General features: G+C 37.7%; 2 protein-coding genes across 2 annotated transcripts in view; one reads left to right on the top strand and one right to left on the bottom strand.

The window, feature by feature from the left end:
- Positions 1–12,676, bottom strand: part of RNF141 (ring finger protein 141) — a 32,021-nt gene extending 19,345 nt beyond the window's left edge. The window contains exons 1-3 of the mRNA XM_033121008.1: positions 12,373–12,676; positions 3,363–3,556; positions 343–451 (exon numbers count right to left, since the gene is read on the bottom strand). Coding sequence (XP_032976899.1) covers positions 343–451; positions 3,363–3,505 — 252 coding nt within the window. The 5' untranslated portion in view covers positions 3,506–3,556; positions 12,373–12,676. The remainder of the gene's footprint in view (positions 1–342; positions 452–3,362; positions 3,557–12,372) is intronic.
- LOC117029680 (peptidyl-tRNA hydrolase 2, mitochondrial-like) lies at positions 8,994–14,609 on the top strand. Its single transcript, XM_033118891.1, has 4 exons — positions 8,994–9,005; positions 12,312–12,682; positions 13,588–13,594; positions 14,076–14,609. The coding sequence occupies exons 1-4, from the start codon at positions 8,994–8,996 to the stop codon at positions 14,607–14,609; spliced, it is 924 nt and encodes a 307-aa protein (XP_032974782.1).
- The last annotated feature ends 11,037 nt before the right edge of the window (positions 14,610–25,646 follow it).

Below are 25,646 nucleotides of genomic sequence, written 5' to 3'. Positions count from 1 at the left end.
CTGCTATGATTATGCTATGCATAATCTATGCTATGCTATGCTATGCTATGCTACGCTATGCTATGATTATACATAGCTATGCTATGCTATGATTATGCTAGCAGATATATCTGCTATGATATATGGCAATTATACATACAACCAGTGAGTTTCAGTTAACCTGGAAGGCAATAATAGTATCAAAACTATGCTTTACATAATTTTATAAATAAATGTCAATAATAACAAAATAATAACCAAATTATTAACATTTATTTCCAATATATTATATTACACTATTAAATGTGGTCCTAACCATGAAAACAGTTTAAGCTCTGAATCGGAAGTCTCTGTCACTCTCACCTTCGTACAGACCACCCGAACAACCACTTTCCAAAAGGCAGAGGAATCAGATCCAGGTTGTACCTCAAAGAGAAGATGTTTTTCCTGGCCAGAAGCCACTTTAGCAGTTCTGAAGAGACAAACACATTTGTTAATTTTATGAAAAGTCATAGAAAATAATGGAGCTATGAAAACAGATTCAAGAAACACTTTAAAAGACAGAAGGAAATTTGAAGAAAACACACAAAGACAAATAATAATGATTGTCACAATTAGATTCTTAAAACATAAGGGCAGGAATGTTTTGATTAAATATACAACTTAATTTTAAAGTCAACAGCATACTGGAATGATATTTATAAATCTCTTTTTGTCGTATCTATTATCTCAGTGGTCTTTAAATTTCTAACAAAGACATCTATGAAAAACATGTCCAAGGAATCAGGTACTTAAAAGAGAAACTTTAGCTGGTTTTACTTATCCAAATTTTGACTATTGCCTCAGATATGTATATAAAGTGTGAAAAAATCTTGCTCTTGGTTGAGTCCTTATTTAAACAACAATACTAACACATCTCTTTGAAAAAAATTTTCTTATAGATAATTTGGGTCTGGATCAAGCAAATGATTTTGAGACACTTTAAATACACCTTTACTGTCTTCCACTAGCAGAGCAATTTTAATCTAGAGCCACAGGATTCTAACATAAAAATATAACACTTTTAGAGGATAACTCAAAATCATGCCATTAAAGGCTATCTAAATCAGTTCAAAGACATATTTAAGTATTCCTGCTCCCTTCTATCATTACTCACATTTCTTTCCAAGCACCATGGGGATATCATACTCAGAATTAAGTGACTTACAGCTCAATAAATTGAGGCCATTGAAAATTAATCAACTAGCCCTAGGTAACAAAGTCAGCCAGTGAAGGTAACTCAGCTGTGCCAGTTCCCAGTTCTCTTTTCTAGCTATCAAGCCATGCTTCTAGAGGTTTAACTTTAGTTCTCAGATAGCACTGTGCCCAACTCTGACCCATGAGAATTGGTTTTAAGGACCAAATCCAGTCAGAAAAGTCCTGTGCTAAATAAATAAAAGGAAGATATTCTTTTCCATCACCTCAGTATTACACAGTAAGCTTAGCTTGTGGATGCTTTCGTAGGACACATTTTATTCAGTATCTTTAGGCCAAAAGGCAAAATTTTGTATAATGGACTAGGTTTATATATTTAAGTTCCAAGACTCTAAAGGGATGGCAAATGTCACTGATGACTCTTCATAAGAGTTGAAATGATAAACAAAAAACCACTCTTATGATACTATTAAATTCTCAACCCAATTTCACTCCTTAAGACTGTGATCCCAGAAGTAATGCCTCAAACACTACCATTTGGATGACGTAAAAAAAAAAAAAAGAAGAAAAAAAAGAAAGAAAGAAAAGAAAAACGTAAAATGCTAAAGTTTTAAAAACCCATGACTACATTTTTATTGTAAAAGATAAGATAATACACAAATATACACAGTAAAATGTAAAATCTTCCTCACTGCTCCGTTTTTCCACCAACTCCCTAGAGACCTAGTATGTATGTATCCTAGTTCATTTTCTATGTATTTACATACATATATATCCATACAGGATCCATCCATATAGCCATAGTGTTTGTTTTTTTTTTTAAAAAAAAACAACTAAAATTAAATCCAGTGTTCTTAAAAGAACTAATCTTCTAAGATAAACTTTTAGTTCTTTATTCTTCACGACTGGCTAATAACAGTAGGCTCCAGTCATGTCCACAAAAAGACTGTATTTCCTCCTGTTTATCTAATGTGTTCCACATGGCCAAATATGTTTCTTATCAACCGGTACAGCTATCACAGAGCTTAGGGAGCAGGTTCATGTATCTTACCCTGAACTATTAATAGTGACTATAAGTAAGTTTATATATATACTAAGTGGGTCCAGACTTCTAAGTGATTTTGTTTGGCCTTTTGAGGGGTTGAAGGAGCGGTTAAAGTGGAATAGACTTAGGGAGAGCTAGATCTGCCATTAATACTTGGGTAATCATTTTAGGCCTCAGTTAAAATGTCCAACCCTCAGCAGAGTGCCCTATACATACTATGTGCTCTATGAGCGTTAGCTAAATTGAACAGACTAAAGAACCTTTCTGATCTAATTTAAAAAGCAACACCATAATTATACCTCAAGGAAGGTAGAATATACGTATGTGGAGAGGTGGATGTAGGTGCTGCTAGAGAAAGACTTAAGAGAAAGAAGTGACATCTGTTCATCTGTTATTAGGGGAGAAAACACAAACAACAAAAAACAATTTTTTAAAAGCATAACAATCTGGGGCTATTCAGGGACAAAGAGCCCTGTGTATCTTAATAACTTCTATACAGATTAGTATAAAAATTGATATAATAAAGGATAAACTCACAAACAAAAGACTAAATTCTACTAATGTGCATGTTAAGAAGGTAGACAAATTTATATTCCATCTTAGACATTAATCTATTCAAGAGTGAAGTAGAGATTTAAAGATATTAGCTAAATAGAAAATAATAATAAATGCAGTATCTTATTCTTCAGTGATGATAAATGAATTACTATAATACATATGCATTTCTCTGGCAAAATAATGGCTCGGTGAACAAACACAGAAGATTTACTTATTTATTAACCAGATGAATTGGTTGATATATAAAAACCCAAGTGCCCTTCGACAATCCTAGAAGTCTTTCTCTAGAGTGACTCATTGGCATATTCTCTTCAGTACTTCCCCTTCAGTACTTTCAATCAAGAATCAATTTATATGTCTGTGTTCAAAATGTAATTTTAGGTTTCTTCCGTCTCTTTTGTTCCTATTATCTATTTTAAAATAGTCACACAGAAAGTCTTATAGTAGGCACTCAATCTATCTTTGCTAACTGCTGCTGAAAACATTGTCTTACCAATCAATACTTCTGGTTACTTCTCAGACAGTCATGACATATGGGGCATACATAAAGGGGTAAAAATAAAATGATAAAAAGAGCAAGCCTTACACATCATTAAGTTCAGCTACTCTCCCAAGAAATTCTTCATAAGTTAAGGAGCCACTTTCTCGAACCAGTGTGACATGTTTTGCTACTTTTTCTGGTAACTTGTTAAGAACCAACTGCGTTTGATCCGAAATTTGTTGTCCCATGATGAAATGATGTCTTCTGAAATCCAGAAAGAGTGCTGCTTCACACAGTTTCTGTCAAATACATATAAAAGTTCCTTTTATATATAATATAAAAATAGCAATATACCCATCTCTTCAAGAAAATAAAGAAAAACTAGGAGTACCTTTAAATGAGAATTCAGTAGACTTACATGAGCCTAATGTGGAATTTATTTAAACTATATTTTAAAGATTTATATTTCTATTTTTAAAGATCACATAGCTAAATGAGAAAACAGGATTCATTTATATTATGGGGAGGGTGATGAATCTCTAATTTCTATAATTTTGCCAAGTCAAAACCCATTATATATAAACACACATATACACACACACACACAGACAAAAACACACAGACAATTCACCCAGAAGCACTTAAGTGACTGTATCTAATAGGAAGCTTGTTTAGCTTTATACAATTTTCCCCAGAACATGTCTTAACTGCTTACCACCTGTCAGACTCCAAACTAAGGGCCTTCCACATATTATCTTATTTATTGCTTACAATCCTAAGAGGTAGGCATTACTATATTCCTCTTTTACAGATAAAGACACAAAACTAAGCGACTTATCTAAACAGTTCGTAAGTAGTTGAAGTGAACTTTGAACTCATGTTTTCCAGATTCTAGTGCTCATATTCTTAACCAAACCACTATGATATATTATGATATGTAATCATAATATAATTACTCAGCTAAAAAATTTGTTGTTGAACTACTTTATGAATATGCAACTTATTTTCAATTGTAAAATATATGTAAATGAAACAGATTTTTGGTGTGAAAACCCTAAGAAAATTATAATGCTACATAATTTAACCATCTCACATTTTCTGCTTTGAAAAAAGAGACAGCTCTTTTGCCCTTTAATTCCTATAGGTGTTTTAAACTCAGAATTTATGTAACTTGTTTTTTAAATATAAAGGTGATATTTTAGTTAAAAGGTTGGCTTAATCTGTCAATATAGGTCAGTAAGTTATTGAATTGATTTCAAAATTTAACCACAAAACACTTATTTAGTAACCACTTACTCTAAAGTCTTGAAAAATATAATTTTATGTATCATGGCTAGTGAAGACTTGGATTTGTTTATGATAGGTAGATTTTTCCTTTAGTAAATAATGATTTATTGGAATATCAAGCACTAAGAATATGATTAAAACAGAAAATAAGATAAATTTTTAGTATTTATCTATGCTGACATATTCTATAACTGAATATGAAGATCCCTGTATAATATGAATACTATTAATAATAGTAAAAGCAAATATTTGTTACTCACTAAACAAGCATTGTGTTTAAACGTAATCTTCTAAGCACTTTACATGTATTTATGAATCCATTCATTTACATCCCCATAATAACAAATTTATAGATGAAGAAACAGGTTAGGATAGTTAAGGAAACAAGCACAGAGAAGTTAAAGTAAAAGTCACATAGCTAACAGTAGGGTATAACTTTTTTTTATAAAGTTAGAAAAAGAAAAAGGTATTACAATTTTTAAAAATCTGATCCTCCCACCCCTAAGAAATTCCATTTTATTTACCTTTCAAAGACTATCATTTTATCTTACCCGAATTAATACTCATATAAAGCAGGTGAAATAGTAATAATTTCATAGGAAAAATTTTGCCAGGAAACCCATTTTATCATTTAATCCAAAAAAAAAATAAAGTTATAACTCTAAAATATAAAATATATAACTTGAAAATATAAAAATATTTACAATAAGAGTTCTTAGTAACCATAAACATGTAAATTTTGCTTTGCGTATTAAAATTTAATGTACTGTATTTGTGATATATTCTTTTAGTCACATTAAATACAGGAAAAGAACAATTGTACTAAAAAAGAAAAACTCAACAATTACTGTTTTGAATCTGAGCTTACCTGGCAACAATAAATATTATATTACAGAGATAAATGAAAGGAAGTTGTTGAGGAAGATCCAGGCCACCAAAAAAACATCTCTGAAGGCAAAATTATATATTTTAAATATAGCCAAGTGGATTCATAGCAACTGTAGCCAAAGAGAAACAAAGAGCTTAGAGGAGGTCTCTAGGGTATTCAACATTAGTGATTTCTGGATCTCGAAGACTAGTAAAATTTCAGAGTGCCAAGGTGTTGCACATTTATTTTTATTTTAAGGATAGTTTCCAAAAATAAACAAAATAAATCCCCAAAACTTAACAAAAAATGTACAAACAACAATTTATAACCTGAAAAGTAGAAGGTATACTAGAATAAAAATCCTTCGCAAGAAGGCAATAATTTCACACTGACCTATGCTACATATATACACGTACGCTATCGCCCTTATTTTTCTTGTTCTAATCCAAACTTGTAAAAACATCATCAGAAGCCAATGGTTGTAGACTGGTGTTAAGGAGCCACTGTGTTGCGTAGCCTTTTTAAAAATTAAATTCAAGAAGTTTTATGTACTTGGCACTGTGCTATGTTCTGGGGATACAATAGTGAATAAGAAATCTGGTTCTTGTCACCATGGAGCATCTGATACAGTGGAGAAGAGACAAACAATCACATCAAGAATATATAATTACGGGGCAGCCAGATGGCTCAGCTGGTTAGAGCGAGAGCTCTGAACAACAGGGCTGCCAGTTCAATTCCTGCATGGGATGGTGGGCTACGCCCCCTGCAGCTAAAGATTGAAAATGGCAACTGGACTTAGAACTGAGCTGCGCCCTCCACAATTAGATTGAAGGACAACAATTTGGAGCTCAGGGCCCTGGAGAAACACACTGTTCCCCAAAATTCCCAATAAAATTAAAAAAAATACACTAATCTCAACCTATTAAAAAAAAATATATATATATATAGTTACAAAATGAGAAGTGCTAAGCCAAACAAGTACAGGGTGCTATGAAAGCCTATAAATGGCCTAGAAAAGGCCTATAAATGGGGGACTTGACCTAGTCTTGTGTCAGGGAAGAAGTCCTTGGGCAAACAACATTTGACTTGAGATTAATCAGAGTTAGCCAGAGAAGAGGGTCAGAGGCATGGCAAGGCAAGGACATTCCAGGCAGGTCATAGCAAGTACCTAACATAGAAAGGAGGTAATCAAAACAGGTCAAAGTGACTAAGGCAGAGAGGCAGAGGGAAAGATTGGCATCAAGAGATAGGCTGTTTATCATTTTTATTATGACCCAAAGACAAGACCTCATGCCGGCCCAATCTGTGGATGACTAAAATTAGAATGAATGAGGATGTCCCCTGAACTTGTCTCGTTAGACCACCTCAGGGAAGATGTAGATGCCTGATCACTGCACTGTACACCTGAAGCTGAAGCTGAACAATAATGAACGTCAACTACAAGTTAATATATTATGTATATAGTTACAAGAAGCGGAGTACAGCATTAGGAATGTAGACAGTGGAAATGTAATAGCTGTGTGCGATGTCAGAGGGATAATGGATGGTGGAGGAGGGCTGTCACTGTGTGAGGGATATAAATGATAAATGTCTAACTATTACATTGTTTTGTGCACCGAAACTAATATAAAAAAATAAAACTTAAAAAAAAAAAAAGAAAGAAAGAGGGAAAGCCCACTCATGGGAATCTGGGGCAGAAGCAAATCAACTACTTCATGACAGGAATTCCCTTTGAAAACTTATTTTTAAAGTAATGCTTATTTACATTCTTCTCCACAATAAACCTGTGACTAAATGTAAAACAAATACACAATTATCCAGAAAAATCAGCTTTTTCCACCAAATTCTTCAAAAGTTTATGCTTCTTGAAAAAAAAAAAAAAAGAATGTCCCCTGAATACCAAAATCAAGACTGAAATAGATACTGATATTCTGAATGAAATAAATCATAGCGAATATAACTAAAAGTTAATTTTGAATATATTTTGAAAAGCCAACTGCACAAAAAAACACATAGGTAAGATGTGTTTAAAAAGTAGTTAAAATATAAAAGGTCTGAGGGTTTCAGTCGAAATAAGTCAACGGTAAATATGGACAAGAAAGTTGTTAAATACTCCTAAACTCTTGCCAGAAGCATATGTCTAGTGCAAGAGCCTAGTCCCATTGTGCTGTAATGGTTAAACCACATTGAAGTTCTGATATCAGCTCTAAGCAGTCACTTTTAAAGGGCACTAATCATTTGAATATTTTGGGGAGAGCGTATGTTATAGAGCTAGTAAAGGAAACAAAGCATTTTATTCTAGATAATCATAGTAACAACGTGTAGCAACATGATACTAGGTTTGTTCAAATACTTGAAGAGCTTTCATGTGGAAGAGGAAGTAAGATTTACTTTATATAGCTACAGAGAACAAAATGGCCAATAAGTGTAAATTAAGCAGGTTTCACATCAGTATCAGAAACTTCCTATCAGCCATAGTTATCCAGAATTGTTAAGTAATGTCTTGTAATGTAGTGAGCCTGCTTTCATTGAAGTGTGGAGGTGTTTAAATAAAGATTAGAAGTTCACCTAATGAGTGTTTTAGAGAAGGTTTTTGCTCTGGTGAGATGTAGAGCAGGTGACCTCTAACCTCATATCTTACTCTCAAAGTGAAACTCAAGTTCCCTCTAGCTTTCTTGTATCAATCCAATCAAAATACAATAAAAGATTTTACTCAACCAGACTGAAATCTTTAAATTATACTTACACTACTTAACAAATAAAAAATTAAATTTTTGAAATATATGGTCTTAGTAGAATCAAACATGCAATGATAATTTAATCAACATGCCCACCACATACGAGTATTTAAAAAGAAGCCTTAGTCACTGTGGGGACAGAGCCAGGAGTGCAACTGCCAGGCTCTCGGCCTCACGTGGAAAGGTGCTGGCTCAGGAGGTAAACGGCCATCAACTGTGATTGGATGGCTATCAGCTGTGGCTAGTTGGCTGTCAGCTGTAATAACCAGTGAGCCATTGGCCACTAATATAACTGCCATGGCTACAGTAGCAGCGGATTGTGGCTGGCAAATGCAGATTACTGTTAGCACCGCAGATTGCAGTTAGCAAGTGAGGTTGGTTGACAGAGAAGCGGCCGACAGATTGAGCATCGTGTGGATCCTGCTTCCTGTATCTCCAACCCAGCTGCCAGCGAGAATATAGTGGTATGACTCCCCTATCTATGGCTCCGTGGGTGTTCTTTTAGGCCTCACTATATCCTGCGTTCTAGTGCGGGGGAGCGGCAGCAGAGACCCTGCATGATACCCTGCATGACAGTCACTTATTACGTATTTATTGATTAGAAAATGGTCCCTTTTGTTTCTGCATTGTTTTGATCTGGTGCCCTAACTTGGAATGATAAGGTTTATAATTTGAGGCAGCACTGTGGGGACAGAGTCCCAGAGAGCAGTTTCCAGGCTCTCGGCCTCATGTGGAAAGGTGCTGGCTCGGTTATTAGATAGCCATCAGCTGTGGCTGGGTGGCCATCAGCTGATAACGGTTAGCCATTAGCCACTAATATAACTGCCACGGCTACGCTACGGGATGGGTTTGTTGGTGGGTTGGTTGGCAGAGAAGCATGGATGGTGGATTGCGGATCGTGTGGAGCCTGCTTCCTGTAGCTCCAGTCCAGCCGCCAGCGAGACTATAGTGGTATGAACCCCCTATCCATGGCTCGTGGGTGTTCCTTTTTGGCCTCACCATGTCCTGTGTTCTTATGTGGGGAGCGGGACCAGAGACCCCGTATAACAAGCACATTAATTTGTTATCCTGTAATTGTATTTGGTATCTTGGAATCCTGACCACTACTAACTCCTCCGATTAAAAGGGAACAAAATCTAGAGATTACCAAAAGAGCCTGGAACAGTAATTCTCAACCTGGTACAGTGCAGAGAACCTAGAATTTACAGTTCTTTCTGAACACCATAAAATGATGATAAATATTAATGTCATCACTAACATAAAAATATGACTCTGTGATGTATATGCAATATAAAACCACACCCAAGAGTGTATGTTCACAAAAATAATCCGTTGAGGCCACCTTCTAGTCACCCACCACAGGTTTTTCCATGTCCGTTGTTGGTGACTTCATATTCTTCTACCATAGCACATATCCTCAGCTAGGTCAGTTGACCACACTCCTCTGTGAGCTTCTTGAACATAGCAGTTGTATTCTCTCTTCTGGTAGATACCATGTTTCCCCGAAAATAAGACGTAACCGGAAAATAAGCCCTAGCATGATTTTTCAGGATGACACCCCTTGAATATAAGCCCTAATGCGTCGTTTGGAGCAAAAATTAATGTAAGACCCGATCTTATTTTCAGGGAAACACAGTACATAAGCACACAATAAATGTTTATAAATGGATACAGAAAATATTGTTGACAGTTTTTTAAAAAATTATTATTCATTTAGTATTCTTTTGACTCTTGTTAACCTATCCAATCATTTACTAATACTAACTTGGAGAGAAGCTGAAGTCAAAAAAATATATATGGAAGAAAAGATATAAAATTGTAAAACTGTATCATTCAACTAATGTATATGTAAATTGAGGGATATTCATTATTTGATATTAGCAAAGTACATCCCTCTAGATCATGGAACAATAGTATTGCATAGGAATATAACATACAAACCACTCACATAGGGTTCAGCAAAAGACAAATCTCTGGTCAAGATTTCTCAAAAACTAGCAGCTTTTATACTATTGTGCCACCTATAATTTATAAGTCCTTTCTAACAGGATAACAATGTGCTTTCAAAAAACATTTGAAGGTTTTTTTTTTTTTTTTTTTTTTTTAAATAAAGAACAACTGTTATTTTGAAACTCATAAGAATATCAAGGATTCCAAAAATGCCTCATTCTCTAGTGGGTGGTAAATACACTTGATCACTTCTTTTTCTAACAAATGAATTGTTGTAGTTCAAATATTCTTTATAAAGATACAAAATCACCTCATGGGTAATAGGCACAAAACAAAAACGAAAAACAAAAAACAAAAAACCCAACAACCCCCAAACCCAAACCAAAAAACCTCCATGAAAATTTAAATCATTCATAAAAGGATGAAAGCAGAGTTGAAAAGCCTGACAGTGCAACAAGATGACTGACTAGTTCACAAGTATTTACAAAATCTCTCTGAAACCTGCTCTCCATGTAATAGTGTATCAACTATTTTACTTACAAAACATGTTTATAATTGAAGTAATCAACTGTTTTCATTATGTGGTCAAACTTTATTAACATCAGTGATTAAAAACTACTAAAAACTAGGTCCCTAAGGATATTTTATTACTCATTGCTTACTCAAACTCTAGATCTGTAAGCAGATAATAGCTGTTCTGCAAGACAAGAAATCAACAGCAGTTATAAAGATACATAATGAAACAATTAAACCAGACATAGTCACTATAGAGTCTAGAATGCCTGTTCTGGGCTCAAAGATCTTAATCAGAAAAAAAAAAATTTATAGAAAGAAAAACTACAAAAAGATAGATAGTGCTTGCAGATTAAGAATACAGATTTCTGTTAGCCCAAGTGTGTTTACTAAGCACATTTCATATTTGGAAAAATACACTAAGTAGACTTGTAAGTATCCTCTCTGGACCTTCCCTGCTTTTTTGGGAGAAGGGTAAGGGAAGTGTGTTACGTGTTTAGATGTGAACTAAGAAGGATAGGGTTACACACATCAAATATAAAGTTCACTTACACCAAACGATACACCAAACGACAAAGAACGTATTTTGTTAATACACAGTCATATTCTGGAGGAAAACATTTAGAAACAGCAGCCAGGCAGCATCAAAGGCAAGAAGAAAAATCCATGCTATTTTTGAGTTTTGAATTCAGAAAGCATCACTTCTTAGAGCGGCGACTTCGATACAGAGGCGACTCACTAATTTAGTATGGTTGGTCCGCAGCACCTCATGCCCCAGATGCAATTCTGAATGGACAGATTCAATTTATAGCAAGAAGAATGGGCGGAGGGGAGTGGAGAAAAATAACTTTATGCATAAGATCTCAGAATTGAAAACCATAGGCAGCTTTATAAAATACGCCAGAGGAAAGAACTCACACCACTTGGCACCATGAAATAGGACAGGGGCAGAATATGAACGTTCACTGCAATTGAAATAAAGGAGCTGGGGATCAATTTGAATAATAATAAGTCCACTATTTGTAACAATACAAAGAACAGAAGAAATAATTTCCAAAGCCAACACAAAAGGCTTCCTTTCCAGAAATCATTACTACAATTATTAGCAAGGAAACGCTTTGTCTCATCTGGGTCTTAAGGTAGTTGGTTCAACAAGGCAAAGCCTTTGAGAAGGGGGGCAACCTAAAGTAATTTAGAAATGGAGGGCCAGCTAAGCTAAGTAGATCGACTTGGCCGATCCTGAGATATTGTTCCAGGCATAGGGTTTCTAATCTGGGGTAACCGGTGCGGCGGGGCTGGGTTTTAACAGCACAGTGTGTTTACTGTAGCCACTGGCCACCCTTGCCGTCTCAGCCCCCTCTCAAGCGCACTACAACATGGAGCTGTAACCAACAGCCACTTCCGCCAGCCGACAGACTGCGCCGGCGGCAACATTCAAAAGCGGCTCGGGGCTCGAGGAGGAAGAACTCTCTCCAGGTCCCCCAGATCCACCCACCAAACGGGGCAAGTCACCGCCCCCCTCCCGCACCTCCGCCCCGCCCCCGCCCGGGCCACTGGAAACCGCGGGGTGCGTCCGCCGGCGCCTTCTTAGCCAGCGCGAGCCCTAAGCCGAGGCCTAGATAGGGCGGCGGGGCGAGGCCTGTCTCCCCACGGAAGCCCGGCTCTGCAGTCGAGGCCTGGCTGGTGTTCTACTCCCAGCTTGATGGTCGGGGAGCAGGTACAGAGGGAAACCACGAAAGGACAGCACTGCGCAGCTCACCTCAGTTTCAAGGCATCGCGCTTCCGGCGGCACCGGCGCCGCCTCAGCCCGCCGCTCAGATCTACAGGCGGCGCCGGTACCTCAGCCCCGCGACCGCCACTGGGTCGCACCTCCGTGACGCAGAAGCCCTGCCCCCGGCGCGTTGCCTGGAGACAGTGCCCAATCTTCCTCCCCAGCGCTCTGCTCTGCTCTCTGGCGCGGCTGCTCCAGAAGATCTTCGAGGCCCGAGCCCCAGAGGCCATCTGAGAGGGAAGGTGGCAGTGAAGGCCAAGTGGCGGCGGGAGAGGCCTCCCCTGGCAGGCTCCTCCAGGTAGGGACTCCATAGGGTGGCCGTGGGTACGGCCTGGCCACCTGCTGCCTCTCCTGGTGCCATCTTCAAGAGGCTGTCGAAGGCCCAGCTGGTGACAAAGACCACTTTGCAAACCCTGGTTTGGTCAAAGGTTGAATTGCAAGCCACCACTTATTAGGCCTCCAGCCTCCCACTGGTTATAGTTACACAAAGAATATCTGGTTTCTTGCCATGAAATGGGGCCGATTATGCCCCAGACCTAGCTAGATAAGAAGCATAAAAGAGACTATATGGACATTAAGTAGTACAGAGTCCGAAATGCTAAGTCCTGATAAATCGCAGCTATTATTATTACGAACACATGTTGGCGATATTATGGTTTTGCAGGACATCCACAGTCAACAATTACTATCCACTCAGCATTTGTTGTGTGCCAAATATACTAAACACTTTACAGGCATTGCACTGTTTAAGTAGTTTACTCAAAGTCACACAGCTAATAAACAGTGGAGCAAGGTTTTAAGCCTAGGTATGGCGGACACTATTGCCTCTATACTTAGCAGCTAAAGTAAACTTTTTATGCTTGTTAATGTTTCCATACCTGTCCTTCCCCAGTCATTTGTAGATTTACCCTGTGAAGAACTAATCCTACCCTCTAATAATTAGCAGATCATATTTATTGAGCCCTTTACTATGTGCCAAGCCCTGTTCTAAGTATTTTAAAGGGATTAATTCGTTTAATCCTCACAGCGATCCTATGAGGTAGGTATTATTAATACCTTCATTTTACAGATGGAGAAACAGTCTTAAGAAAATGAATTAAGTTTTCCAAGGTCAACCAACCAGTAAGGGGCAGAGTCAGATTCGAATCCAAGCCAACTGAACCCTGAGCCTGTGCTTTTAATTCTTGTTCTAAAATGCCTCAGTAAGATGGTAAGATGGTAAGACTTCATCAGGACCAGATTCATGTCTGTTGTGTACTCCTTTTTTATACCTCGTGGAGAGTGTCCTGAGAATTGTCTCCCTGACAACCAGAAGAGCGCCTGGAATGCAATAATTGTTCAATTTTTGAACATTTGATGAATATTTGAATTAAATTCAGCAAGGTCCTGTAGGTGAGCCTAATCTGGGCCTGGGAGTCAGGAATATTACTTTGTAAAAATTGCCTTCAATTAAATATAGTATTGGAGATTCTAGTCAATACAATTATCTGAATTGATCTAGATTTAAAGGCAAGTCCAGTAACAATCTTAGGTTCCTTTGTGGAAACTATCAAGCTAATTCTAATTTTATATGGAAATGCACAGGACCTAGAGTAGCCAAAACTTTGATCAAAAAAAGCAAAGTTGAGGTGATCGCTACTCAGAAGTGAAGAACGCAAAGACGCAAGTAAGTCCGAGGAAAGGTGCTCTAGAAGCTCTCTAAATCCTTGGTTATGGAATATTTGGCTCATCCTGGAGTACTGAGCTTGGCTGCCAGAGTTGCTTGTGGCATATGCCTGGGCTGGGGCCTCCGCGTACACTTCAGGACAATCCCCAGAAGCTTAGTGAGTGAGACAGACAGGGAGACTGAAACTGAAACAAGCATCATAGGAGAGAGTGGGGAGTACAAAATGATTCTTGTGGTTCGAAATGACAGAAAGATGGGAAAAGGGAAAGTGGCTGTCCAGTGTTCCCACGCTGCTGTTTCTGCCTACGAGCAAATTCAAAGGAGAAACCCTGAATTACTCAAACAGTGGGAGTACTGTGGCCAACCCAAAGTGGCGGTCAAAGCCCCTGATGAAGAAACTCTGGCTGAACTACTGACCCACACGAAAATGCTAGGACTGACTATAAATTTAATCCAAGATGCTGGTTGTACTCAGATTCCAGGCACTCAGACTGTCCTAGGAATTGGGCTAGGACCAGCAGACCTAATTGAAAAAATTCCTGATTACCTAAAATTTTAGTAAGTGGAACTTTGTATGATGATGGTCCAATCACCACAAGCATTTGAAACTGTTAAATTTAACAATAAAAGCTGAACTTATCTCTCCCTACCCTCCAAATAAAGAAAAAGAAAAGCAAAGTTAAGTGACTTGAACTACCTGATTTCAAGATACTTCTCCAAAGAAGATATATGGATGACAAAATAAGCACATGAAAAGATGCTCAGCATCATTACTCACTAGGGAATGCAAATTAGAGGCACAGTGAGACATCACTGCACACCCTAATCACTAGAATGGCTAAAATTAAAAAGACTGATCATCTTTTTAACTTTAAAAAGTTTTGGCAAGGATGTGAAACAACTGGAATCCTCATATACAACATGTTGGGAATGTAAAATGATACAACTATTTTGGAAAACAGTTTGGCCTTTTAAAAAAGCTAAACATACACCTTACCATAGGATCCAGCCATGTCACTCCTAGGTGCTTACCCACAAAGACTTGTATATAAATATTCAATAAATATTCATAGTAGCATTATTTGTAATAGGCTCAAACTATAAACAACCCAAATGTCCATCAACAGGTAAATGGAATACAAATTGTGGTATATTCACACAGTGGAATCCTACTCAGCAATAACAAGGAATGAATGATTGATAACACTCAACAACATGGATGGATCTCAAAATAATTATTCTGAGTCAAAGAAGCCAGATCCCTCTCCAAATATATACTGTGTGATTCCACTGATAGAAAAGCCAAACTAGTTACAAAAGGCAGATCAGTGGTTGCTTGGGGATGGGAGATGGAGTGAAAACATAGGGGTGGAGATGGGTGGGAGGGTGATATCACAAAGGGTCAGGAGGAAACTCTTTGGTTTGATGGATATGTTCATTTTCTTGATTAGAGTGATTGTTTCACAGGTGTATAAATATGTCGAAACTTCTCAAATTTTAAACTTTTATCATGTAGTTTATTGAGTACCAATTATACCTCAATAAAGTTGAGGGGGAAAAACATACCTATTTAAATTTTAAAAGGCCTTCTATTTCAGCCTAATCTGAGTCTTGGAGTCAGGAAAACCACTCTACAGATTGCCTTCAATTTTATAAAAATGGGGCCATTACTCCTTTTCATACCTCATGGAGAATGTAGTGAGGATTGGACTATAGGAGAGACTACAAGACAAATTTAAAATTAGCATTAAATTAGTGTTATTGACATCTCTAGATAGTTCCTTCTCATTTCTACAGCTTTTTTCTTAATTTTGCACAAGCATAATGAATTAACTAGAATGTAAAATAGAATAAGACAGTAATAAGGATGATCATAAAAGCCATAGTAGAAGAGATTAGAAATTCTCTTTGGAAATGGAGTTATGAATTTTTTTTGTAGCTGGATAGGGAAACCTTTATTTTTCTTATATTAAAAAAAGTAGGAAAAATGTTTGTAGGAAACCATAAATATAAATAGTAAAAGTTATGGAAGAAAAAACCTCTGAGTTAATCCTTTTATAAGAAGGATCCTTTTGTAATGAATCTTACAATTTGTAATGTGTATTCAGATTTTCATAGTTTATATAGGTATTTTCCAATTAAAACACAAATGCTTCAAAAAAATTGTAATAAACACAGCCCTGTAGTGAAGACCAGAGAAATTTGAGAGACTTTTGAAATGATATTTTTCTAGGAAAGTATGTCCAATGCCTCCCGCTTTCTGTAAGGTCACTAAACATCTGTGACAAGACTGTGGGAATATGTGAGGAAGGCTTTTAGTGGCTGTGGATTGTAAATATTTCTAACTTCCTGTTGTAATTCATAAAATCATAAAGTTGAAAGAACTGCCTAATCCAACATTCTTCTTTTATAGATGAGGAAAGTGAGATCCAAAGATGGGAAGTGATTCACCTGAGGACTACAGAGAAAATTAACTAAACTGGGTTAGGATCCAGATTTCCTGGCTACTACTCACCTGCTTTTCCTCATAATACATTACTACATACAATTATATCAGTGTAGAATACAGAGGAACAATGGGTCACTTGCAATTAAGAGTGCAGTTAAGATTAAAGCTTCATCTTCCAGGATTCTCCTTTTTGGCTGCTTCTCAAGCTCTGTCCTTAGACCTCTGCTTTTATTTTTAAATATTTGGAGAGCTCATGCACTCAATACCTTCAATTATCACCTGTATTCAGATGATTGCCAAATCAACATTACCAATTGTTATTTTTCTTTGGTGTTCCAATCCTGTACTTCCACATTTACATAGAATATCTCCCATAGAAATGAGTGTACCGCAGTAATGGCACCTGAACTCAATAATTTCCATATCAAAATGCTTCAGTATTCCTTCTGGTCTTCAAGGCCAGATCATATGAAGAGATTTCTTTCTGTCTCCTAAAGCATCCTGTCATGGTATCCTGTACTTTCTTTAAAATTTCTCCTCATTTAATTTTTTTATCTCTATTTTGAGTTCTTATGTAGTGTGTGCTAGGCACTATAAGTGTCCTATATTTATTATATCATGTAAGCCTCACAATGATTCTAAAAGATAAATGTTAAAGACAGATACTAATATCATCTCAATTTTGCAGAAGAGAAAACAGTCCCAGAGAGGTGAAATAACTTGCCCAAGTTCACGTAGTTCATAAACTACAGAGGAGGGATTCAAATCCACTGTCTGATTTTAGAACCTTAGGTTTTAGCTACTGCACTATAGTTCTATTGAGTTTACCCTATCTTACCCATTCCATATTATCATCTCAGTCTAAGTTCCATGTTATCTCATATATAGGTTAGTATAATAACATCTTAACTGATCAACTTATCCTGAAATGTATTTATTCAGTCTATTTTGTTTCTTGCTGCCAGAACAAGCACCTTAAAATATTATCTTTATTAAGTCTACATCATTCAATATTAGGCCAGAGCAGGTCAACAAAATGGACTCCAGTGTTTGGGAACCAATTGTAAATGGATGATTTTACCACACCATTGCCCCAAAGATCTGTCTGGATCTTGGAGAGAGTCATCCAAGATTAGGTCTAAAAGATTATGTCTTGTATCTTGCTAGCACTGTCTATCTTTGGTTCTTCTCTTTTGCTTGCTCTGAAGAAGCAAGTTGCAATTTTCTGAGCTGCTCCAATGGAGGGTTCCATATGGGAAAGTAGTGAGGGCAACCTTTAGCCAACAGCAAACAGGGAACTAAATCCTGCCATGATACCTTAGTCTGCAGCCACAATATATAATTGGCTATCTAGGTAACATTGCTTCCTCTTTTACATCTCTGTGCCTTTTCAAGATCAAAAAGCTCAGATTATTGTTCTTTCTTATGTTTTCCTGTCAAAATATGAGTGAACTTGGAATTTGTTCCTTCCCTAGTAGATCCTTGAGATGAATATAGGCCTGGTCAGCACTTTGATTGCAACTCTGTGAGAGCTCTGAAGCAAAGGACCCAGTTCCTGATCTACAACAATGCAAGAATGTTGTTATGAGCCATTAAATTTGGGGGTAATTTGTTATACTGCAATAGATAACCAATACAATTAGGAAGAAAAGCAAGCGTAATTGAAACAAGACACAGCATTTGTAAAGATGAGAGAGTATAGTGCAAATTAAATTCTGGAATAGCAAACGATCTTCTGTAGTTATAGTATGAAGTATCCTTGCAGGAATGCTGAGATAAGGTTTATGATGAGGATTTAAGGCCAAATTGTAAAATGTGTTCCGTGTCATATGCACCAAGTTACACTCAAAGGAAACAGAAACTTCCACATGTCCCTCAAGTCTCTCTTGACATCTAGCCCCATGCAGATTCTTTCTCTTCCCCATTCCCCTCTGTCCCTGCCTTCTCCTCATTTCTTTGTTATATAGATTAATTTAGACTCTCTTCAGCAAGGTGAATCCTTCCTTTTTAGGAAAAGAAATAAGAAGGAAAATCAGACTGGCAATTAGAGGAGTAAAGGTCATGTGTTAATGTTTGTCCTGCCACAGTTTTCCCTGTCAACTATTAGACAGTTTTCTTTCTTTTTTTTTTTTTACCTCCAAAGTAATCTCTCCCTATTCCCTCCCAAGACACTTGTGTGTTAATGCCTTTAAAATCTTTATCTTTAGGAATTCCAGTCAAGATGGCACAGTAGGTAAACACTGTGATTACCTTCTCTTACGGCCACGTCAAAATTACAACTACAAAACAACCTTCATGAGAATCACCTAAAATCTTGCTTAACCAAAGCCCTGTAACTAAAGACATGCAGAAGAAGCCACCTCGAGACTGGTAGGAGGGGCAGAGATGCCAAACAGGCTGGTCCCACACTTGCGTGTGACCATTAAAAATCAGGAGGGATACCTCAGATGTGGAGGTCCTCTCTGGAGGAGAGAGAGGTCGTAGCCCCACCCCAGCCCAGGGTTCCTGTGCTGGGGAGAAAAGTCCCCATAATTTCTGGTTGTGAAAACTAGCGGAGATTGTGACTGAATGAGACAAAGGGCGGCCGGAGTCCCAACTGCTCCTCTTAAAGAGACCGTGCATGGACTTACTTTGAGCTCCAGTGCTGGGGAGCAACTAGAAAGGCAGCAGGGGCATATGGTGGGGAACTGAGTTGTCTGGCTTGGGACGGGCTGGAGGGGCAGCTTTCTCCTGGACGGAGGAACTGGCAGAGATCATTGCTTCTTTGTTGAACCCTCCCTCCTCCACGTGCGCAGACACAGAAGGCCACCATGTCTGAGTCTCCTGTATTCGTTCACCACACCCTGGTGATTCAAGACCCCGCCCACCCAACTTTCAGGCACACCCAAGCCGCTTCCAGTGGCTTTTTCATACAAAAATGCCTGCTTTAGATCATGCTGCAGACTTTCCCTAGGGTCTCTCAAAGGTTTGTGGAACCCAGACAAGCAGAATCTGGCTTGAGCATGTTCTGCACCTCTGGCTGAGCAGCTCTAAGCCCACCACCAGTGACAGCCAGCCTCTTGAGGGACTTCCAAGCACGGCATGGGCAGCAGCCAACTGCGGATTTCTTTGTGGCCCCTGCCAGGTGGCCCCAGGTGGAGCATGGGCTGCACCTGAAGTTGACCTGCAGCAGATCCCCTCCAAGGCAGTCCTGGGGCTGGCTCCCCTAGTGGCCAGCATCGATCACCCAGCTGCTTCCAAGAATGACATACCCAAAGGGCAGATTGGGCAGGCACCAGAGCCCTGCAGAGGCAGATCCTGCTCTGTAGGGTCAGCCCCTGCACCACAACTCCTCCACTGTAGTCACAGCCAGTCCTTACACCTAAAAGTCAGTACCTCCTATTAATATGCAAATAGCAACCAAGGCTCAACTGCAAGAGGAGGGCACACACAACCCACACAAGGGACTTACCTTGAGTGCGTGGCTCAAGTGACCAGGAAGATTGCATCACTGAGCCCCACAGCACACCTGCTACATAAGGCCATTCTACTAAGACCGAAAGACATAGCAGCCCTACCTAATGCATAGAAACAAACACAGTGAGGCAGCCAAAATGGGGAGATAAAGAAACATGTCCCAAATAAAAGAACAGAACAAAGTTCCAGAAATAGAACTAAACAAAATGGAGACAACGTACCAGACCGCAGAGTTCCAAACACTGGTTATAAGGATGCTCAATGATCTCAGGGAGAACTTCGGCAAAGAGATAGGAAATATAAAAATGGAGATAGAAAACATAAAAAAGAACTGGATCAGAAATAAAGAATACAATAACAGAAATGAATACATTACAAGGAATCAATAGTAGATTAGATGAAGCAGAGGATCAAACCAGTGATGTAAAAGATAAGGTAGCAGAAAACACCCAATCAGAACAGCAAAAAGAGAAAAGAATCCAAAAAGTTGAGAGTTTAAGGGGCCTCTGGGACAACATCAAGCATACCAACATTCACATTATAGGAGTACAAGAAGGAGAATAGACAGAGCGAGGAATTGAAAACCTATTTTAAGAAATAATGACAGAAAACTTTCCTAACTTGGAGAAGGAAATAGATATACAAGCCCAGGAAGCGAAGAGAGTCCCAAACAAGATGAACCCAAAGAAGCCAACACCAAGACACATCATAATTAAAATGCCAAAAGTTAAAGACAAAGAGAGAATCTTAAAAGCAGCAAGAGAAAAGTGGTTAGTTACCTACAAGGGAGCCCTCATAAGACTGTCAGCTGATTTCTCAACAGAAACTTTGCAGGTGAGAAGGAATTGGCAGGAAATTCCTTGGATGCAAAGCAGGGACTTACAACCAAGATTACTCTAGCCAGCGAAGCTACAATTTAGAATCGAAGGACAGATAAAGAGCTTCCCAGGCAAGAAAAAGCTAAAGGAGTTCATCACCACCAAACCAGTATTACAAGGAATCTTAAGGGGACTTTTTTAAGACAAAAAGTAAAAAATATGAATGATAAAATGGCAATAACTACATACCTATCAACAATTACTTTCAATGGAAATGGATTAAATGCTTCAATCAAAAGATAGGGTGGCTGAATAGATAAGAAAACAAGACCCTTACATATAATTCCTACAGGAGACGCACTTCAGATTGGAAGACACACACAGATTGAAAGTAAAGGGATGGAAAAAGATATTTCATGAAAATGGAAACAAAGAAACAAAAAGCTGGGGTAGTAGTACTTATACCAGCAAAATAGACTTTAAAATAAAAACTATAACAAGAGACAAAGAAGGACCTAGTAATCCCACTTCTGGGTATTTATCTGAACAAACCCAAAATGCTACTTTGAGGGGATATGCTCATCCATATGTTCATTATTTACATAAGCCAAGATATGAAGGCAACCTGGGTGTCCCTGAATGGATAGATGGATAAAGAAGAGGTGGTACATATATACAATGAAATATTACTCAGCCAATAAAAGAATGAAATCTTGCCACCTGCAACAACATGGATGGACCTAGAGGGTACTGTGCTGAATGTACTGAGTAAGACAGTGAAAGACAAATGTCATATGATTTCACTTATAAGTGGAATCCAAAGAACAAAATAAACAAATGAAAGAGAAAACAAACTCATAGATACAGCGGACCTTTTGATGGTTGCCAGATGGGAGGAGGGTTAGGAGTGGGTGAAAAGGGGAAGGGATTAAGAAGTACAAATTGGTTGTTACAAAGTAGTCATGGGGATGTAGGGTATAGCATGAGGAATATAGTCAATAATATTGTAATAACTATGTATGGTGTCAGATGGGTACTAGATCTATTGGGGTGATAGATAGAAGGGGGTTTGGGGGCAGGGTGAAAAAATGAAGGGATCAAGAAATACAAATTGGTGGTTACAAAATAGTCATTTCCTAGTCAAAGTCTAGGAAATATAATCAATAATATGGTAATAACTATGTATAGTGCCAGGTGGTGCTAGTCAGGAGGATCACTTCCTAAATTATATAAATGTCTAACCACTATGTTACTTGTATATACTTGAAAGTAATATAAAATAATATTGAATGTCAACTCTAATTGAAAAATTTTAAAAGGGGGTAAAAGATCAATAATATTGTGATAGCATGGTACAATGTCAGATGGTTGCTTTACTTATGGTCATCACTTCTTTAGCATAGGGAATATAACCAATAATGTGGTAGTAACTCTGTATAGTGCTAGGTGGCTACTGTTGAATAACTATGATGTACACCTGAAACTAATATCATATTGTGTGTTAGATATATTTTAATAAAAATCTTTAAAACTTTTTTTATCTTGAGTCTTGCCTTTCCCCATATCTAAAATTTTACCTACTTTCTAGATACTTCCACCCAACTACAAACAACACATAATCAAGCCAAGCTCATTATCTTCTTGCTCGAATATGCTTCCCTTTTCTTCATTCCCTATCATGGCTAGTGAAATCACCCTTTATGTACAAGATAGTTGCTCAAGTTGAAACTTCACTGTCATCTTTATTTTAATATCTAATCAATTAGCCAGTGTTTCTGATTTGTCTCAGAAATGTCTCTGGAATCCATTTTCTGTCCATTTACACTGCCTCAGTCTAAGCCTTTATCATTTCACACTGGCACTCTTTGTCTTATTGTCCTTAGTTCCTCTTCTCTCCTGTTCAGTGATTCCCATTCATTGGTCCTGGGACTAGCTGGATCAGATTTTCTGGGAGTGTTTTGCTTTTGTGTATTTGCTTGCTGCAGTACAGATCCATAGGTCCTAAACATGAAAAAACACTGATTCTGTTGGACTGGGATGGGGGCCTATGATTTTGAGCTTTTACAAATTTCCATAGATAGGTCTAATGATCAGATAGGTTTGGTTTAACAATATTTTTAGTCCATATTTTACACCACCACCATCAGAATCCCCAAAATCTTATAGTATGCTCCTATGATGATCATAATGCAGTGATGCTTTTCTGTACCAAGCAGAGAAAATGTTTAGCCTAGGAATGAACACGACGAAGAGCCTGTCACTTGCATGCCTCCCCAGATATTTTGTTTCCATACCACAAACAACATCATCAAGACAGTCTCGCTATTTTTCTCTCAAATATGCTTCCATTTTCTTCATTTCTCATTTTTTTTTCCAATCTCTTCCCTGCTGCCATGACACCTTAGTCTGCAGCCACAATATATAATTGGCTATCTAGGCAACATTGCTTCCTCTTTTACATCTCTGTGCCTTTTCTAGATTAAAAAGCTCAGATTATTGTTCTTTCTTATGTTTTCCTGTCAAAAATTTTACATATCTTTAAATGCCTAGCTCAAATACCACCACCTTCATGAAGCCTTTCCAGAAAAAATAAATCAGAAGTAGTTTCTCCTATGAGTTTCCATAGTCTGGGTCTAAATTATAGCACTTAGCACAGTCAGATTCAAAGTACTGTGCATTATAAATGGTCTTTTCTTCTAGATACTGAGCTCTCTGTTTGATGGTGATGGTATGTGTATGTAGTGAACAAGGCTGGGGTAGGGAGGACTGTGGAAGGAGAGACAATTGGAAGGGTAGGAGGAGTTAGATCCCAATCATAGTACTTGTTTACGTGCTCTCAGTGTGTTCACATTATTCTAAAAGATTATCTTAATTGCAAGTCAAAGAATTATGTTCTCTAGTTGGTTAGCAAAGGCCAATCCTTTGGCTGGTACTTACCAATAAATCAGCATTGGCTCATAGTAAAATGGGAAAAATAAGATGTAGTTTTTCATAAAACTAGGTATTTAGTGACTTCTCTTTACTCTGATTTTATATCCATGCTCTTTGTTATCTTTCAGAGAATGATAGTGACGTTAGATAGTAATAAAACTTGCAGATGTCTTTATCTGAAAAAATTAAAAAGTTAGAAACCCTAATTTGGTCCTCAAATTTAAATAAGAAGTATTGGTCTGTGAAACTGGAAAATCTTGGGATTGCTGTTGTCTGGGTTCTGGAAGAGGGCCTAGAAGCAATGACACCCCCATAATGAAAAAAAAAAGGGGGGGACCAAAGATTCCTGAAGAAATGGCCGAGTCTGGGACTGGGGCAGGAAATATGTAAGATGAGTCTGAATCATCCTGTAGTGCCAGAAAGTAAGTGCCCCCAAAAAATACCACGATGGAGGTAGGTTAAAGGGACACAGGAGCAAACTGAAAGCATTTTCAATGGGCAAAGTTGGAGCAATTTGAGATAAATAAATAAATAGTATTGGATTATAACCTAAAGTAAAAAATAAATATTCATGAGTTCATACTGATATAAATAAATGATTGGATAAATTAATGAGGGAGAATGGGTGAATCTTCTGTGTAGGAGAATTCCAAATAACTTATGTAGATATTCTCCTTTGCAGGAGGCAGAGCATAACTCCCCTCTGCTTAAGTATGGGCTGTGCATAATGACTTCTTTCCAAAGAGAACAGTGTGGGTAGAGAGAAAAAGAGTAGCTTTGCATTGGAGAAACTTGATGAACCTACGTCAGCCAGGTGCTCAAGGTTAACATCAACAGTGATAGGGCATGTTGATAGTATGTACCCTTGATATGCTATGATGAAAATGGCACTTGACCTCAATGGTATTCCTCTCTTCCTCCAGTGTAATCATGAGAAAACATCAGAGAATTCCCAATTGAGGGACATTCTGCTTTACCTGACCAGTAATCCTCAAAACAGACAAGATTATTAAGAACAAAAGAAGGCTGAGAACTGTCACAGCCAAGAGGAGCCTAAGGAGACATGATGACTAAATATAATATGGTACCTTGGATGGATCCTGGAACAGAATAAAAGTTAAATAAAAACTAAGGAAATCAGAATAAGGTATGGATATCAGTTAATGATAATGTATCAATGTTGGTTCATTAATTGTGACAAATGTACCATACTAATTTGCTAATAGGGGAAACTGGGTGTGGGGTATATGGGAACTTTTTGTATTATCTTCACATTTCTTATTGTAAATTTAAAACTGTCATAAAATAAGTTTATTTTTAAAAAGTAAATGGCCTTCTAAATACTAAAAGGGGACATCCTAAATCACATTAGCACTGTTTGGAACCTTGGGTATTTCCTGAGGACCAAACATAGAGGACAGTCCTCCCAGCTGATTTTAGTATTATTAAAATGCTCTTAGGTCAAAACAACCTCACATATAGACTAATATGGGGTAAACAACTACATTTTATTTACATTTTACTGGGAGTTTGAACTGACAAATAATTGCTTTTTTTCTTGTTTGGAGACTTAAATCTTTTTTTGTGTTGAGTGACTTATTCCTTAGTAAGAATTTATTACAAATTATTACCATTGTCCTTAGAAACGTGTTCTTTCCTAGAGCAATTGGTTTTGCTTTGGGCCTTAGCTTTGGGCCTCTGGGGAAGGGCAGTAAAGTGTAGAATTCTTTGGTCTGGAAATCCGTGTGATTCAATTTTGTTCAAACCAATGGACATTTATAAACTCCCACTATATGCAAGCATGTGCTGGACCTCAAGTCATCTGCTTTACTCCAGCTTTCTACCCTTAGAAACCAGCTTGTCCTTAGTGGAACCACATTGGCATGTTAATATTTGAGAGCGGATCTGGTCTTTATACTTCTTTATAATAAGTATACAATTT

The sequence above is a fragment of the Rhinolophus ferrumequinum genome, chromosome 11 (assembly GCF_004115265.2).
Source record: "Rhinolophus ferrumequinum isolate MPI-CBG mRhiFer1 chromosome 11, mRhiFer1_v1.p, whole genome shotgun sequence".
NCBI classification, from domain to species: domain Eukaryota; kingdom Metazoa; phylum Chordata; class Mammalia; order Chiroptera; family Rhinolophidae; genus Rhinolophus; species Rhinolophus ferrumequinum.
Note: the sequence above shows the minus strand (reverse complement) of the source record. Positions and strands in the feature narration are given on the sequence as shown.